The 19,622-nt window shown below is 25.7% G+C and overlaps 1 protein-coding gene across 1 annotated transcript in view; it reads right to left on the minus strand.

Moving 5' to 3' along the window:
- Positions 1-19,622, minus strand: part of LOC107457153 (filamin-type immunoglobulin domains fbug) — a 100,057-nt gene that overhangs the window by 29,792 nt on the left and 50,643 nt on the right. The window contains exons 17-30 of the mRNA XM_043043964.2: positions 18,625-18,765; positions 16,754-16,921; positions 13,259-13,402; positions 12,170-12,253; positions 10,443-10,580; positions 8,944-9,117; positions 6,506-6,655; positions 5,495-5,578; positions 5,228-5,365; positions 4,213-4,380; positions 3,246-3,392; positions 1,783-1,866; positions 1,566-1,703; positions 698-871 (exon numbers count right to left, since the gene is read on the minus strand). Of these exons, the coding sequence (XP_042899898.1) occupies positions 698-871; positions 1,566-1,703; positions 1,783-1,866; positions 3,246-3,392; positions 4,213-4,380; positions 5,228-5,365; positions 5,495-5,578; positions 6,506-6,655; positions 8,944-9,117; positions 10,443-10,580; positions 12,170-12,253; positions 13,259-13,402; positions 16,754-16,921; positions 18,625-18,765 (1,932 nt within the window). The remainder of the gene's footprint in view (positions 1-697; positions 872-1,565; positions 1,704-1,782; positions 1,867-3,245; positions 3,393-4,212; positions 4,381-5,227; positions 5,366-5,494; positions 5,579-6,505; positions 6,656-8,943; positions 9,118-10,442; positions 10,581-12,169; positions 12,254-13,258; positions 13,403-16,753; positions 16,922-18,624; positions 18,766-19,622) is intronic.

The following is a 19,622-nucleotide window of genomic DNA, read 5'->3' on the forward strand; positions in this document are numbered from 1 at the left end:
CATTACAACCCAATATTTGCGGTTATCTGGATACCGGATAAATGGTTCTCTACTGTATTTAATGTGATATATGCTTTCATTAACATAGAAGTTACACTAAAAGCAACACTAAATTGTGTACATAATTGTAAATAATAGATTTCATAATAAAAAAATTTTAAAATATTCTCTTATTCCAAAAAAAAATATGAAACTTATTGATAATGCTGAAGCATTAAAAAAATATGCATTTAAATCTAAATTACTCTTGAACTTCTCTGATTTGTCAGAGTTAATTTGATAAAAGAAAAGAAATTTTACCTCCAACAGGGTACACAAGAAGGTTTGACAAAATATATGAGACAACAATAATTTGACCAAGTAAAAACCAACAGTCAAAAATTTACCTAACCAACAAGTTTAATGAAAATAAATTAGTTGAGCAAAATTTCTCATTATGATAAATTTTTAGGTTGTTTTAAATTTATATAATTCTTTGATATTTTTAGTTCATTAATTTTTAGTTATTTATTTTGAATTTATAAACACTTTTATACTTCTAATAATAAAAAATAACTTGCTACACTACAAAGAAAGGTTGCATACAAATTCTTTATGTAATTTGTAAACAAAAAATTTTAATACATGATACAGTAATAATCATAATTATTGTTTAAATTAAAATTATTTTTTAAACATGTTAAAAAATAGTTATTACCTGGTACAGGTTCACCATTAAATTTAACACTTAAAGTGTGCATTTGAGCTTCAGTAGGTTTGAAATTAACACGGAATCTAGCATTTCCTTCAGACTGAACATAATTTGGAACATTCCTGCCAGCTACAGATACAATTATTTCCAAATTGCCAGCTCCTGCTTGACTAGCATCAACTATAGAAATGTAAGTTAAGTAAGATAACATAAATTGGTTAAAATATCAAAATTATTTGGTAAGTTTAAAATTTCCCTCAACCTATCAACCTTTTAAATATTTCATAGCTAGGAATGAGTAGAGTAGAATCTATGGAATGCATTTGAGAACTTAGGTATGAAAAAAGGAAGAAATAAATCAGAGAGATGGAATAAACCTCTCATTAACAGATTTAGCGAAATTTTAAAAATTTATTGCAGAACTCCATGAAAATTTTGTCCTCATATAAGTTTTTGATTTGTGGAGGTCTTTGAACCAATGGTTTTGAAATATGCGACATTCAGTGAAATTCACGGAAAATGACATACGTCTAGTTTGAAATTCCAGAAGAATGATATAAAATAAAATAAAAATTTAAATAGAATTCCAGGGTACACTTGGAATACAATCATCCGTGATAATTTTATAATCTTCTATAAATTAACTCTGTAAAATAAAATTAATAACAAAACTTAAACTTGAAACAAAAATTTAAAATTTTATCAAAAAGAAATTTCAGGATATTTACTGTTATTACAAGCTCTAAATTGTAAAAGTACACAATGTAAATTAAATTTCAAAAGAATCTCTTTAAAATTAAATTAAACAATTAAAACTAATTTCGAACATGAGTAAAATATTTAAAGAATAGAAAATAAAAAAAAGATATCGTACTACTAAAGTAAACAGGTTTGCCAACAACTCCAGATCCAATATCAGTAATCTTAACTCTAGAAGCATCATATACTTTCACAAGATATGGACTAGAAGCAATAGCTTGTCCATCAGCTCTAATATCGACAGCATGATCACCTTTAAACAAATATTAAAGAATGGAGCTAAAATATATTTTTATGAACTATTTAAAATAAGTAAATTTGAGTTTACATACCAACTTCAACAGGTGTATATTCTACTCTGTATCCAGCATGATAGTTTCCATGAACAAAACATTTCAGCGGCAATTGGTTTGGTCCTGATGGATGAGAAAATTAATTAAATGACCAGAAATAATGAAGTCATTGACTCAGTTTTAAATTTTTGCACTGGGAAAATTATAAAATGCTGAAATAAAATTTAAAATATCAACACAAAATCAGTAATTTATTAAACAATGCATGAGCTTTACTTTTGTGGAGTAAAGGTTAACTGCTAACTGACATTATAGCAAACATGTATATATTTGAATCACTCTTGTTCAACATTAAAGGAAGTCCTCACACACCTATGTCAGGTACTACTAATACTTTGTTTCTCATACAGAAAAAGAAGAAATTGCTATTATCAGTTGAAACTCTTGCCTGGATACAAAAATGAGGCAAATATTTACATTGAAAATAAAAGAGTTAAGAGGCTTTACCCATCACATCTTGTCTATTGGCACATTTAGACCTGAATTCAAAGTATTCTAATGATGAAATAAAATACATAAATGAGCTTTTTTTCAACGGAAGAAAATGGAAGCCTTTGAGAAATATGCAACATTTATTTTTACAGAACTTTTTAATTAGAATATCGCATCTAATATTTTTTTTTTTACTTGTTAACCATAATTTTTTAATAGTATCTTAATTTATGTATATTTCATACCAAAATTCAAAATTTGAGATAAGTAGATTGAATAGTTCCTTAGAAAATAGGAAAAGTTCTCTCTTTAAAACAAATAGTAAATTTTGAAAAACACTAACAAATTTTCTTTTAAATTTTTGAAAATGGCATCATAGTATTAAATAAGGTCATAGTATTAACAAGATGTATCAAGATATACTTTGTAATCTATTAAAATATTTTTATCATAATTAAATTTAATAACTAAAAAGATAATAAATAGCAAGGGTTTTCCTATTGTTGGAAGCTATCTTTGAGTAAACATGTTATGTACATTGCATTAGTTATGTAACTTTTATGTTAGTTATGTAACTTTAAAAAGAAAAATTATTACAGTTATGCAGTCTTGTAAATATTACCAAAATAAAAAAATTTTAAAAATTCAGAGGTCAAATCTTTAAACTCCTTTTCTTCTGACAGTTAGTTCTATTCTATCCACACATGTCAAAAAATTATTTTATTTAATACGTACAAAATCATTGAAATAAAGCATAACACAAATCCTTCAAATGGATAAAATTGCACACTTTTATTGATTTCAGATATTTAACACAAACATATATGACAGATAAAACTACTTTTACAATAACAAAACCAACCTGTTTCCTAGTTGAGCATGTAAATAAAACATCGATATTAGAATTTTTTATAATGAGATTTAAAAATATAAGTTTGATTAGTCTTTATTATAACAAAATGACTTTTTCAACTAAAAGTAAGTCTTTTTTAATAAAAAGAACAGCTTACCAATGACAGAGCAATGTAGTTCACCAACGTCTGTTCCACCAGTATCAACTATGAATGAAGCATTGCAGTTCACAGGAACTCTTTCAATACCATCACCTTTTACTTTTATTTTGGCAGAATCAATAATAAAACATTCAAAAGGGCTTCCTGAAATAAATAATTATTTGAAGAAAGTGTAAGATTCCAACTTATACTACACTATTTAAATTATGTATACAAACCCAAAATCTTAAAAGCAAATGGAAATGGAAAATATGAAAACCATAATTTAAAGTTAATTATTTGTTAAATAATTGTTGAAAGAAAGTCCTTCAAAATCAAAACTAAGACCCATGTCTCATCATAGATTTCATTTTTTACAATAATATAAGCAGTTAAATAAAATTGATGTATGGGTAGTCTTAAACATTTTATTACCAAAGTATTGTTGATATAAAGTTGAATATCAAAAAGTAGTATACTTCTTAGATTCAAATCTATATAAAATGTAGAGAAACTTATTTGTCCCAGTTTGCAGTTTCATGTAAAGAAATAATAGCAACATCTTAAATTACGGCTGCACTTAGTATGTTACAATGTAATATTTTGTTACTATAAATGAAATACTAACATTAAGAGATTTTTTTCTAATTTTACATCTAATATACTTTATATTCTTTTAACCATATGATACCTAAATTATATTGCATTTTATTGCAATATTATCATATGAGTTTCAATCAAAATGAAATGATAAAAATAAAACACTATGAAAAGAAAAATACTTCGGCTTTAACAGAAGTAACCTAAATAAGTTCCCTAATTCCTGTGTTATTCAATCAAGCTGCTTCTTTCCTGTGCTTCCTTTCTGTGTTATTAAATAAATGACAGACATTAAATAGAATTATAAACTAAGAATAAGTCATTTCGTGTTCATAAATTTATGAGGTGTCAAGAGTAGAGGGAAAAAGGCACAAATTGGATATACCTGGAACAATTTCTCCATTGAACTTCAAGTCAATAATATGTGGCTTTGGTTCTAAGGGTGTAAATGAAATTGCATACTGTGTAGGACTTTGAGCTTGAGGAACAGTGGCCACTTGGCCTTTATTTACAGTCACTTCAAGATTTCCCGGCCCAGCATTGGATGTTTCCACTAAAAAAAAGTTTTATCAAAATATTAAAAAAAATTTATTTCTTTATATTTTTTCTATAATTTTATGTTCAGATACAAAATGCTGAATAACAATCTAGTGTAACACCTTTCAAGAATCAATTTGCTTAAATAGATCTTTTATGAAATTTTTTAATACAAATGTTGTAAAAGTTACGCAGCATTTTTTATAGGGGTTTATATGTTTACATTTAAAAAGATGACAGTATTCCACTATTTTTCTGACATATTGTTTCTTTAAAAATCAAAATTTAAAAATGACATTCAATGCAGGGTTTTTTCATGAAATAATTGATGTAAGACACAAAAAAATGTTTGAGGTGTGAAATTAATCACCAATTAAAGTACACAAGAAAATAGAAAAATATAGTTAACCTAAAAAATGAAATATGTAAAAAGTGAAAAAATGAAATAATAAAAATTACTTACTGACAAAACTATCAATTATACAATTAATAAAAAAAGTATCACAAACATATAGAAAATTATATTTCAAAAGAACATACAAAATTTCATGCTTATCCCATCAGGCAATGATTTCCAAATTTATTTCAACAGTTGCAACCTTTCAAAATCTCACCTTGCAAAGTGATTAAGTATGATTCAATTGCAGGTGAATGGAAAAATAAATAAATAAATAAATAGATAAAAACTACAAAACATTTTGAAGAAAAAAAATTGTCTTGGAAATATTTCATTGTGTCAAATATTTCATCTCAAGAAGCAATAGAATCTAAGAAGCATTATTACATAAAATAAAAGTATTTTTGTTATGTAACTCTAGCTAACAAGAACCCTTCATTAATCACATAACAAACTAAAAACATACCAATAAAAGTCACTGGTTTCCCAACAGTGCCTTTAGAAATTTCTTTTACTTTAATCTGTTTGACATCATATACTTTAGTAATGAATGGAGTATCACCAACAGGATTTCCATTAACTAAAACATTAATTCGATATTCCCCTAAAATGACAAAAAATAAGAAAATTCAATTCAAAAATAAGAAGATTTAATATTAAAGACAGAAAACTTGAAAGTAAATTGACAATTATAGTTATAAGAACATCTGGAATATTTGAAAATTGTACTTACCAGTTTTTTGAGGTGTATACTCTATTTTTAGGGCATTATCAGATATATCTTTTAGTTTATGTGAAATAGTATTTCCATCTGGACCTAACGAGAGATGAAGAGAAAAATGTACATATTAAAGAGCTAGAGCTAACATGTCAACTAGGAGAATAAATTTTTTACCAAGGTTGAGTTTAATGCAGGATTTAAAGATATAAGAGTTGCAATCAACTATACTGTGCAAAATTGTAAATATTTTGATTTATGGTAATTTTGTATCAGCACCTTTATAAGTTTACAATTTATAAAATCAAAAAAAAAATTTATAATTGAAAATAGGTAATGAAATAAAACAGACTTTCTAGCAGTATTATACACAAATTTCTTCAATTTCGAAAAACAAATTAAATTAAATTTTATAACTTACCCACTTAGCTCTTAATAACAACATTAAGTAATAGTAATCATAACAATAATAATATGTGTTAATTCTATTAAAAATGAGTTAATTTTTTTAAATTGTTTCTAAAATTTAATAACTAGGAAGATAAAAAAGACAGTTTATTTCTATAAATCATCTTATCATTATTGAGTTTTCAAGTGATTTTACAAATTTGAGGTGCACAAATCAGTATTTATTTAAAGAACTAAAAGAGCACTTTAAGACTGATGTGAAAATTTGAAAACGTTTATAGAAAAATTATTTTTCAATATGAAGAATGAAACAACAAAATGAGATATAAATTAATAGAAAATATTGCAAGCTAAAAAAACTTTCAAATTTTTTTTCTTTTTTTTTTGCAATTTTTTGGAAACCCATTCTTTGTTATGGTTTCCAAAACGATTTAAATTAAAATTATGCAACAGTATTATTAATATGCTACTAGATGCTTGTATGTGAAAACTTTTTATTTCTATTTTTGTTTCCATTACAAAGGCAGGGTTAATTTTTAATAAATTAAGTTAAATTTTTACAATTAAGAACTTTGATAAGTTATTCATTTGTTAAAATATATATTTGCTTTAACATACCTTCAATATTAATAGAATAATTTAAATTTTCAGTAGATAGGCCATGTACAATAAAGCTGGACAGTTTGTTCACTGGTGCAGCAACAAGATTTGTTCCAGATATGGAAATTTTATTTGATGATTCTGATAACTTTACTTTGAATGGGCTTCCTAAATAAAATAAAAAATATTTGGTAACTAGTCATGCTTATTTTTATTAAAAGGTAAACAGCAACCAATGCAGAGCATTACAAATATAAAAGTTGAAATTGCAATGAGAAGACAAATGCTAACAACATCCCTTTTGTAATATCACTCATTTTCTGCTTCAAATCTTAAATGAAATTTAACATTAACTCAGCAGGGTATTTTTTATAAGTAAAGTTAGTTTAAAATTCTTTCCAATATTGTGATCTTATTTCTTTTTTTGATTTGTTTTGTCTTTCTGGAAGTTGAAGATGATTATGTGGTAATAAGTTTCTTAAAATGAATAGTTAAAAAGCTTAAATCAAAACAAGCTAAAAAAAACAGTGTAATTTATTAATTCTTATGAAATTGAAAAGAAAACTAGCTTATCTTTTGCATTTCTTTCGGTAAATGATTAATTATAATTATTTTATTTCTTTCCTTTTTTTCTAAATTAGCATTTTAATATTCAAGGGTCAATCTATATGTTTTTTTGAAAGTTTCTGTTTTTATGAAATTGTGAAAAATCGATTCATAAATTTCTGAATCTAAAATTAGCATTAAATTGGGTTCTTTCAGCTTATATTCATTGATGTGTGTGCAACACATTACACATTTATGACTAATACGACTACAGGAGATTTTCAAAGTTTTGACCAGCCTGTCATAGCAGCAAAATGTGTCTGGTGTTCTAACCAGATTTTTAGCAACAAATCAATATAGGAAAAAAAACATAAAAATAAGGTATCTTATTGAACCTTTTTCCAATTTAAATACTATTTTTCAATCTGAACTGCTTAGTTAGCAAAAAAAATTTACCTAATAAGATAAAGGTAATCTGATGATAAATATCTACCGCATGTCCCAGTCTATAAGCCGACTTTTCACATCCCCAAAATTTTACGAAAAGTAGTAAAATTGTAGTTCCTCTGTCTTGGAATCAATCATCGTTAAAAGACTTCCATTCTGCAATGGAATCTACTTCATCATAATCTGCTCTGTCCCACACAGTGTTGAAAAAAACTTTTTTTTTTTAAATTTCAGAATTGTTTACTATTATATTTTTCATATACTTTCTTAATTTTTTTAAATCTTAAAAAACCTTATCTTAAATCACATTTGTTTCAAGATAAAAATAATAGATTTAAAACTCAGCAACCTTAGCAACATCCAAACAATTCCTTATTTACTGAGTGCAAAACCAAAAGCATTCGTTCCAATCCCATAGTTAATTACGCAGCTGTGTGCAACAGTTTAGTAATAACACGGACATATATATCATTATCTTTTGATATGCATAACTACCAAGATAATGGGGTAATAATGTCAGTATATTCTTCTACACCAATAGTTTATAGTTTATATTTTAGTGTACTAAGGGTGTAGTACTAATTCTACAGAAGGAGATTCAATGATTGCAGCTTTAGAAGTGGGTATTGCTGTTGTTTCTTTACTGCTCAGCAATCCTATCAAATGCATGAAACATATAGAGATGGAATGAAAATAACTTTGCTTGGTAATTTATAATTTTGGACAGTAATTCAGGGCGCAGCCCAGCAGCATTGTGCATTTCTTCATTCTTCTACTGTTAAAGAGCCACTTTTAAAGCATGGATTCACAATATTTTTCAAAAAGTGGGCATTTCTCATGACTATTTGCTTACTTTCCTTCACAGATGTCTGAATTTCGTTCCTTGTTCATTAGATAAAAATAAAAATAAGATAAAAAAATTATATAGAGAAAATTATAATTTAAATACCAGAAAATGATAGTTTATATATTTATAGTTTTTAGAATTTGTAAGTTTTTTAATACCATCTACAGGAAAAAGTAGAAAATAAATACCTGTTAGACTAGATGCTATTATTGTACAGACGATAAGTTTGTTTTTCTAACATAAACATTTTCCATTAATTTTAGAATTTGAAACACATAGAATTTTTTTTTTTTTATAAAAAAAGCATGTTTAAAACATTTTTATTTAATGTTTAATACAAGTGTCTTAAAGGTAACACTGGTCCCACAAACTTCATCCTGATCAGTTGGGTAGCACAAAATAATTTCTGCAGCAGAATCTGGATATACATCATCTCAAACAAAAAATATAACTTTCCATGCTGGTCATGCTAAATTTTATGCTGCAGCATCATGACATTTATGTATGACTTATTTCAGTTGACTGGATGACATTTTGCAATAACAAAGCATGTAATAGATTATATTGTATGTATTATTACAATTTACAAAAATTAACTTAAGAAAAGCTTGTATACCTGGTACAGGCTCTTTATTGAAAGATATGCTTATGAAATGATCCACCATCTCAGATGGTATAAATGAGACAGCAAATTTTGCATTTCCCAAAGGATGAACTTGAGTTGGGATATTTCGTCCTTGACCAATCACAGTTATTTCTAAATTTCCTTCACCAGCATGACTTGCATCCACTGAAAAATAAAAATAAAAACATATTACATCACTTTTTTCAATACCATAGTTTTAGTGAAAATCTAACATAAATAGTTTGCAAACATTCTAGAACATATCCAAAAAAAATTAAATAAATTTTATGCTTTCTAATATTTTCAGAGTTAGAATACTTAAAACCATTTAGAATTATTTGTGACAGAAAAATTATGTAAGGTAATAAAATTACTACGATTGATTCTATATCTCTCTTCCCTCAAAATTTCTTTTTGTCCATAGAATTAAATTTTGAAATTAAAATTTGAAATTTAAGGTCAGTGTTTTTATTACAGAAAAAAAATGGGAGAGAATTTCTCACCCTTTCTTAAAAACAGGGTGAGATTTCAAAAAGTTAAGTGAGATTTCTAAAAATTAAAAAAACATGAATAGACTTGGGAAAAAATATTTCTTTAATTATAATACATTTTTAACATCTTCTAATTTCTTCTTTTTTTTCCCAATGCCCACCTGTGTTAACATTATCTTCTAATTTCTAAACCATTGAATACTTTTGCTGCATCATCATATGGAAATGTTCTATATCTACTTTTTCATCAGCTATTCTCATTATGTTACTCAAATGCTCATCAGTCAATCTGTTACGATATTTCATTTTAATTCAATTTTTGGGTGCTAAATGACACATGGTGAACTACTGGGAATCACTAATTAAAATGGTAGCATTGTGCTCACACTTTCCTATGCTCTATATCTGCCAGCATAGGCTTTTCAATTATTTCTGTTATAGAGTAGTGAAGTTCGTTGAAAGTTATTTCCATGTTCATATTGTTAGGTCTTCCAGCATAGTTTTCACAGACTTCAACTTTTACAAATTGCTATTAATTGTCGATGAAGGAATTCGGTAACTCATTAACAGCTAAAAATAGAGCTAACTTATTATACTTATATTATACAACTTATTATAAAGGACTCATTTTTTTCTCAACACTTGTCTTAGCTGTTTTCATGTTTTTTCAAAATGGTGGATTTAATTCAAAATGGCGGAAGACGAAATTTTTTCCATAATTCGAGAGTTTGATTCCAAAGGAATAAGCTAAAAATTTATTCAATAATTAAGTTATGATTTAAATATAATTAAATTTTTAAATAAGAGAAATAATCAAGTAATTAAAAATGGACATTTTGTAATATAAAAATCAAATAAAAAAAATTATGATTGAAATAGTCCTGAAAGAAAATGGTATTTTAATAAAAGTTAATATGCTCAACTTTAAAGCTTAAGTAAAAATAATAAACATTAGTACCATAAAAGTGAAAAAATTAATGTGAGATATGAATATTTAACCTGTAAATTGGTATGTTTTCCCAAGTAAACCATCATTAATTTTGCTGACTTTCACTTGCAAAGCATCATACACTTTTATAGTGTATGGTGAACTTATATCTTTCCTACCACCATGTTCAATATATAGAAGATGTGGACCTAAATTAGAAAAGGAAAAAAAATCAATCATGAATCAAAATATTAACAATTCTTAATCATTTAATTATATCAGCATTTTTTTCTTTTCTAATGCAAACTTAGAATCATTATTTTTATTACATTGACTAAAAGTACAACAATTAATTACGATAACAGTTGAAAGCACAACACTTAATTAAAATAAAATTCATATCAATTAACTACAACTCAAATCAACTACATCAGACTAAATAAACATTAAATCGAAATTGCAAACATGATTATCACAAAACTGTATTTTTAAAGTTAATCATCACTATAGTTATTTTTTAATATTAATTATCATTATATTTACCATACTACCAAACTAAAGTAGTAACTAACACTATAAAATATATGTACTTAGTTTAAGGTTAAATGTCAAAACACTTTCTTTGTAAGAGCACCTTTCACATCATTACAAAAAAGTACTTTTTTTGTATCATCATCAGGTAATAGGTTAAACCCTGAGGCAGAATTTTTTTGGGCTTTCTGCGACATACCTCTTTTTAATAATATCTTTCTACAAGATACTTTTAAGAATAATAAATATACATATTACTAAATTAAAGTAACAAAAGCATAAACTTCAAAAAAAGAAACCTTTGGGATCAAATAAAATAATTTTTTAATTAAATATGTAATATTTTTTTATTCTAATATTATGGGCTATATTCTAGCATTTTGTAGGGGGAAAACAAACAAATTATTTCCTTTTTTGCATTTTGTAAATCATCATCTTATTAAAAAAAAAAGTTAAGCAGTAAGCCTTCCGTAGCAGTAAATTGGACTCTTTAAAATAGGGTTACTAAATGTGCATTTTCATTCCGAGATTCAGTTGTTGTAATAAATAATATATTAAAAATATTGGATTTTAAAACTATGTGGAAATCAATCAAAATAACTGTATTAAAAGAATTACAACAAAATTTTTTGCAGAAAAGAAAACCACAATTTTTACTTCATTAATCTTTATTTTTCATTGTTCTCAAATGAGAATAGAAAAAGCATTTTTTTCCCACTTGGATGTGCGAGAAAGGCATCTTTTGAATATAATTCTGAAGAAAAGATAAATTCTTTCAAAAATTTCTGCAGATAAAAAAAACCTTTTCACTTCCCAAAAGAAAAATCTTTCTGCAAGAACTCTGTAACGTACTTTGACAATGTCACCGTGTCACCATGATTCTACCAGGGGAAGGTTAAATGTAACCTGTTTCTGTTTTAAAACTTTATAATTGGTTTTATTTTTAAAAAAAAAGTGCAGAAAATTGTTTAAATACAAAATAACACATTAAAATAAATTTTACATGTAGAAAGAACCTGAATGCTTGATTTATACCTATATATTATGCATATAAAAGCATTGCACTCTATAATCCAATTTAAAATTTAAACAATTTTGACACATAAACTAAAATTGTAAAAACAAAGAGTTATCTCACTTGTGGTATTGAAAATTTTTTATCAAAATATTATCTAGAAAACGACACATAACAGTTTTATACAACAAAAAAAAAACACTATTTAATTTGCATTTTTAATTTTAAAGGCCAAATAACTCTTACACTTACCAACTTCTTTAGGTAAAAATTCACCAATAAATCCTGTTTTGGGATCTGCAAACAATTTAACAGGCAATTTCATACCACTTGGAGCTGTAAGAACAAAATATGCTAAAATTAGAAAATTGATTTCAAATATATATAACAATTACTGTAACTAAAAACTATAAAAATCCACACATTAGAACTTAAAAAACATTTTAAATTAAGATTTGTTTAATTTTAATGAATAAAAATAAACTAAATGTTCAACTTTGTATTAAAATACTGTATTTGAAATGAGACATTTAAGATTATTCATGCTTTTAAAAGCATAGGTTTAAGGAGATTCTTGTAACCTTAAACTCATTGCACCATCGATTTTGTGCTTGGAAAATGAAAAACAATTTCTCAGGGAAATATATTTCGTTGTAATAAGATGTATTAGAACAAATAAATCTATATTTTTTTAATTTTACTTATTTCAAAATTTAACTATGCATTAATTTGTTGCATTTTGTTGAAAATAAAATTAGTAGATATAAAATATATTTATAGGTCAAGTAATTTGAGCCCAAAAAAAGTACTAAATATGTTTTCACATTTATTTGCATATATTTATATCCTTTATTTTTCTTTCTTCTTTTACTATAAAAAAAGTGAATAACAAGAGAAGAAATAAATGTGTTTGATATAAAAGAAATTGCAAGGGGAGTTTTGTTGTAATATAAACCCTTAGAAACATTTAATGTTTAGGCAAGGCATTTCAAGGTCAAGTTCTTACAATAAATTTATCTACATAATTAAGATAAGATCTATGAATAATTTGGAACAGTTTTAAAATAAAAAGAATGAAACAACAACCTTGTAATAAGTCACCAGATTTTTAAAAAAAAAACTAATTAAACCATAACCTAAAATTTGATAAAAAAGATGCATTATTTTCTTAAGAGCTGAGGAATCAACATGTTTGGTAACTAGCTTTAAAGAAGATGATATAAAATGGCGTAAAATATGTTATAGCAGAAAATGAAAAAGTTTTGGAAAAAAAAACTAAAAAGTTTAGCTTTAAAATACAAGCATCATAATGTATGATTTTAACTAAACAACTACACATACCAGCAATGGAAATTGTAAGATCTGCTTCTCTACCACCTTTAACATTAATGTTAAAATGAGCCACTCGATTAATGGGAACTAAATCTTGGCTTGAAACTTCCACTAAGCAAGATGATTCAACAGCTTTGACAACAATAGGACAACCTATTTGTACAGAATGTAAGCTCAGTAACACATTATTATACATTCAATTCTATAAACACTTTCAAAGTTATAACTTAAAAAAAGGGTTGAAGTGAGAAAGTATCACAACTAACAGAAGTATGACAGTTATTTTATATTATTATTCCAAAACTTAATATGTAACTCCTCAAATAAGAAAACATAAATTTCTCAACTAAAAAGGAACTCTCTTTTTAAAGCGTAACAAATGGATTGCTCCTAAATTGTTATCATCTCCATCTACCTAGTCAGCTTGAATATTTTTATTTTTTATCAAGTCTGCTCTTAGTTCAGTTTTGATGAAATATACTCTCAGTTACATTCAATGCAATTTTTTACCAATCAAGGAAATTTTCCTAGAAAATATAAAAAGTTGGCAGCACTGGTTATAGCAAGTACAACATAGTAAAAAAATCGCTTTGCACAGTTAGAGCTTAACGAAAATTTAAAAATTATTAACTAGGAAAAAGAAAAAAAATCTTTCAAAAAATTTTGATTCAAAATTTAAGTTACTACAGTCTGATCCATAAAACAACCTCCCATTGAAGTAACTCGTCCATTATAATGACCGATATATAAATTTCCCTATCCTATTCTATGCAATGCTATTTTAACACTAATAATTTCAATATAAAGATCAAAATTTAGTTACAGTGTCTTAAGTTCTCATGATATTCATAAAAAAGTGTCGAAATTTACAAGCAAATACTTTTAACATTTTTGTGCTTTCAAAACAAAATGTTTCTTTTGAAAATAAGTTATTTGGTTTAACAAAGATTTAAAAAAAAAAACTATAAAAGCCACTATTTCATTTGATGTCACCACACTTTATTGTGAAATATTTTAAAATTGAGAGAAGCAAAAATTACAAGACTCTTTATATTTTTAGCCCACATGGTCATGATCTGTGGTCAAGAAATTAGTGAAATAGAAATTATTTTGCATTGATAATCAATCGTGAAGATTGCAACATTATACAGAATAGAGACATATATATTCATTAGATTAAAAGGACCAATTCACAATCTCTCTAAGTTCCTTTACAAAAGTACAAAGTAAGCATATTAGAAAATTATACTTCTCATATAAATTTATCATCTCTTTTTGTGAAATGTTAGTCCTCTTGTGCAACTTATTTTCAAGTTAAACCTGCAGTCTTTACATTTTTTTAATTATATAAAATTTATCAATATAATCTACCTGGTAATTGCTATAATAATACTTTAAATGGTACTTTTAAGCATATTGGCATAAAACACAAGTTGTGTTAATACAAATTATTCTGTTAGTATCAAAATTCTTATAAGAGAGTGTTGTTCTTTTGTCCAAATTAGCTAAGTATTTTTAAACAATGACTCACTATGTCTGATATTTTTGAGCACTAACAATATAACCAACTCACACTATAACATCCATTGTTCTTTGACAACATTGATTGTATTTTATACATATAATTTAAAATTTTGTAAAATTAAGTGGTTCATAATTCGAAAAAAGGCTTTGATAAATTAAAGAAAATAATGCTTTTAAATTTATTTTCATACAGGTGTTGGAGACGAAATACTTTTTGGATATGAAAGTTATCCAAACAACATTTATTAACGCACCTGAACTTTAAAAGCAAAAATTTTTCTATATCACAAAAAAATCAGACTTCCTACTAGTTTGTTAAGTTGCTAATAGAAGAAAAAATATCTTTTAGCTGAATACATTACTCAGTGATCCCCGTTTTATGAAATATTTTTGATCACCAAATTTTTTCTTTCAGATTTTTGATGAATTTAAATTGCCTTTTTTTTTTTTTTTTCTTTCTAATTCTCAAAAAATTATCTTGAACAGTTTTGTGAATCATTTCTAGAAATGCTATTAAGAAAGATACAGTATAGGACCAATTAACCGGGATGCTCGGGACCATCGCTATCCCGGATGTCTGAATTTCCCGGTTTTCTGGATCGGCTAAAAATGCCATTAATCGATGTTTTATCAAACCCAAATTTCAAGGACAAAGTGAAACACATTTTAAAATATGAAAAAAAAACGAAAAGATCTCATACATTTTTTAAAAAAAGTGGTAGAAAAATAGCATTTAAAAGGATAAAAACATTTGCAAGTTAAGACAAGAAAAACAAGTTTAAAAAATGCAAAATGTGCATATTTATTTTTTGATAATAATTAAAATCCCCAAATTAACTAATAGAAAACAAAACCAATAACTAAAAAACGCAATATATTTCATACCTAATTCCTAATTATACGGGGGTATATATAACAATTNGAACGTTGAAAGGAAAACTTCTTAATCTAAATAAAAACAAAACACTTGAAAATTATTGACTGGGGAAGAATTGAAGTTTCTCTGGGCAAACGAAGAGAAGAATTCCCCTCTACTGAACTTCAAGGATGAGTCAAATTTCCGCTCTTTTTATAATCGTTTTACTTCAAAATAACTGGAAAACCAAGCAAAATTCTTCTCGGTTTTCTGGATACCAGATAAATGGTTCTCTACTGTATTACCATGTTTGATAAGAAATTGACAGATTTAGCCAATCCTAAAGAAGTAGACATGAAATATATGTTTATAACAAAGAACATCTGCTCATAAAAAAGGAAAGAATTTTTATATTTAATGAGTCCAAAACAGATATTTCTGAGGAAGTTATTGGGAACAATAATACTTTTGAATGTGGTGATTAGGAAGAAACAGAAATTTTAAAAGAGGCTAAGCAATCTGGAGATAAGAAAACATAAACAAATCACGAACACAATCAATATGACAAATTACAAACCATGAGAACTTCAACACTACAAAAAATTAAATGAAAAATCAAAACAAATTTACATTTTATTATTTTCTTTTTTAAGTAAATTCATGTTATAAAAACGTCAGTACAGTTGTTGTTTTAACTGAATTGTTTAAAAAAAATTGATATTCTGAATTTTCATAATCACAAAATTATCAGGGTCCCTCTGTAATATTAAAAATTGACTGCATATGCAAAACTTTTACAAAATAGGCTAATTATATAAAAAATCAAAAAATATATAAAAATTTACATGTTTGAAATCTTATAAAATTAACAAATGTCTGTTAGCAGTAAATGAGCTAAATAGAATTTCAAAAAAAAACTATTTTAAGATTCAAAAAAAAAAAAAAAAAAAAAAAAAAAAAAAANAAAAAAAAAAAAAAAAAAAACAGTCAAAGCTTAAAAAAGTTGCAAATTTATTGGAATGCAATGAGACTTAATACTACATTTTTTTAATCTTAGGTAAAATTAATCAAATAGTATTTCCAAGAAAATTATTATCACATAACTATTAAGTTTTGTTACATACCAGGAACATTTTCCCCATTAAATCTTATATCAATTGTGTGAGGACCAGGTAATTCAGGCCGAAAACTGACTAAACAGCGGCCATTTCCAAGGACTTGAACTTGATTTGGCACTTTTCCATCATTAACTGATATTTCCAATTGTCCTTCTCCAGCTTGAGAAGCATCAACTAATTATAAATGTAAAAAATCATAATTTACATAAACCATAACACAAAAATCAAACAATCACAGCAGTAACAATACAGTTAAAATATTTATAGAAAAATTATAATAATGCAGCTTTTTTATGGAATTTAAAATTCAACAGCTTTATAATGATAATTACATAACTACACAGACGTTAATTTACAACTGGCACAAATAGATTAGTTAATAAAGTAAAAGGTAACTTATTTTCTGTTAAGTAAAGTATTTTTCAGCAGTATACAAAAATCATTTGTACTAAACTAAAACATTACAGGAAATGTTAAATCATAATGAGGGTTTAAAGGTACACCATATTGCTTTTCCATATAGATTGCTTTTTTGAATTTTCTGTAGGATTAGTGTACAAAATATTATGTTAAAATGATTTTTTTGAGGTTTGAATTAAAATAAGTGTTGACTAATATAGAACTGTAAACAAGCAGAAAACATAAATGTTCAAGCTTCAATTGTGTTTTCCTGGAAATCATATTTTCCAATCTCATTTTATCAATAACCAAGAAACAATTTTCTAATGTATTTAAATGAAATAATAGATACATAAATTCTTTAAAATTTAGTTTAAATTATTTTATTATAATCAATTTATAAAAAAATTTTAAGCATAAAATGTTTATTTCATCTATTTTATTTAAAGAAACTATTTGTTTAAGACACTTGTAAAAATTCCATAAAATTTGGTTACACTCTTGGTATAAAGAAAAGAGCTGTATCATATTATTAAAAAAATATTTATTATCTAAAAACAAATGTATCACAAAACAAACTGAAAACCAAATTATTAGTTTTTCAGATATACGTGAAACAAAACTGATTTTTTTTTCTTTTTTGTGATGGGATTGAAAAGTAATTGAGGTTGGAAGATTGATGTGAACTAGCTTGTTGATAGGGAAATATTAAAGAAAGGTAGTAGTGGCTACACATGATAGTTAAAGAAATTGAAGATAAAGATAGTTAAAGAGTAATAATATCTTTAGAAACAATTTGTGTTATAAAAAAATTGGTTCTGCAATAATAATTTGTGATATATCTTTCATAACTGTTCATTTAATTAATACAATCCTAGTTACTTTTTCAAGAAAAAGAAAAAAACTATATTTGAATGCATTTTTTTTTAAATGTTATAACATAGGTACAAAGAGTATAGCACCATTTTAAAAATTGAAATAATAAAAAACTACTTATGTCATAAAAAAGTTGCCTCCCTGATACAAAATAACGAAATGAATTTTTTTAAATGTTCATTAAATAATTACAATTTCAGTTAATTTTTTGCTGAAATAAAAACTAATTTTGACTGCTATTTTTAGAAGAAGTTACAGCTTTAGATGGTAAGTGTGTAGCACCTAAACAGTAATGAAGTTCTTAAAATACAATAAATAATGTATTTGCAAATAAGCATAAAATATATAATATTAATTGAAGATAAAAAATTGGTTTAAACTGAGAAAAAATCAATAACAGTAAAAAATAGAAATTATAAATTTAAATGGTAGTCTTATTGTTTTATAGAGAACATAGATGTTAAATGTTTCATTTCATTTCATTAAGCTTGTGGTTGCTGACATTTAATAAACTTATGTTTACTTTTACAAAACATTGAGTCAAGACAATTATAAAAAAGCAACTATCAATTGTAATCAGATCTGAAAGAAAACAACCATACCTTGAAATTGTGAGCTCTGTCCAACAATGCATGTTTGTGGTACATCTTGAACATGAATTTGAGAAGAAGAATAAGCTTTTGAAGTAAATGGACTTCCGGGCAAAGGTTGACCATCCACAATTGCTTCAATATAATAGTTTCCTAGAAAAAATATACATTAGTAGATAATAATAAGATAAACTACACTTCAAAATGTGCTGATCATTTTTATCTTAGACTTTCTACGTTTTAATTTTAACCTTGACCAAAAAGGAAAATATTGGTTTTTAAAAATGCTACTTTATCTTCAAATTGAAATCTATTGACGTGGTACAAAAAAAAGATAATTCACTGAAAGAAAAATATGAATAGAACTAAAAGAAAACTGAGTTGAATTTTCTTCACTTTATAAGTTCCCAAAATTTAGGAGCAAACCCTGTAAGGATTGCTGTTGAAATTATTTCTGTTGCTACTAACTAAACTTAATGAATTTTGACAAGAAATTATTTTTTTGTAAAACTTCAAGAGATTTCTTATAAATATAACTAGTAAAATAGTAAACAAATCTAATTTTCTTTCATATTTTTATGTGCTTACATGAGATTTTATAAAACTTATACATAACAAAAATTGAAGAGACATTGCACCCTTAATGTAACAGGTAAAATATTAGTAAACAACCAAAAGAACATTAAAGTTCTGAAAAGGCAAAAGATAGCATGGCCTTTTCAGAACACATGTAATTTATATTCTTTTAAAATTTATAGTTTTAGTTGTTAAGATAATATCTTTATAATATTTAGAAGAGGGTCATGCCTTTGTCATTTGCATGTTAAATGCATGATCTTAGCACAGCTTTCATTAATTTAATGTAAACATATTTAATCTACTAACAGAACTGGGATTATCATGATTACTAATGAATGTAATGAATTTTGATCAAGAAATTATTATTGCATATCACTGTAATTCTGCAGAGATAAGCCACCGTAGCATATACAGCACTGCCCCAAAAGTTG

Source organism: Parasteatoda tepidariorum, chromosome X1 (genome assembly GCF_043381705.1).
Source record: "Parasteatoda tepidariorum isolate YZ-2023 chromosome X1, CAS_Ptep_4.0, whole genome shotgun sequence".
Lineage (NCBI taxonomy): Eukaryota > Metazoa > Arthropoda > Arachnida > Araneae > Theridiidae > Parasteatoda > Parasteatoda tepidariorum.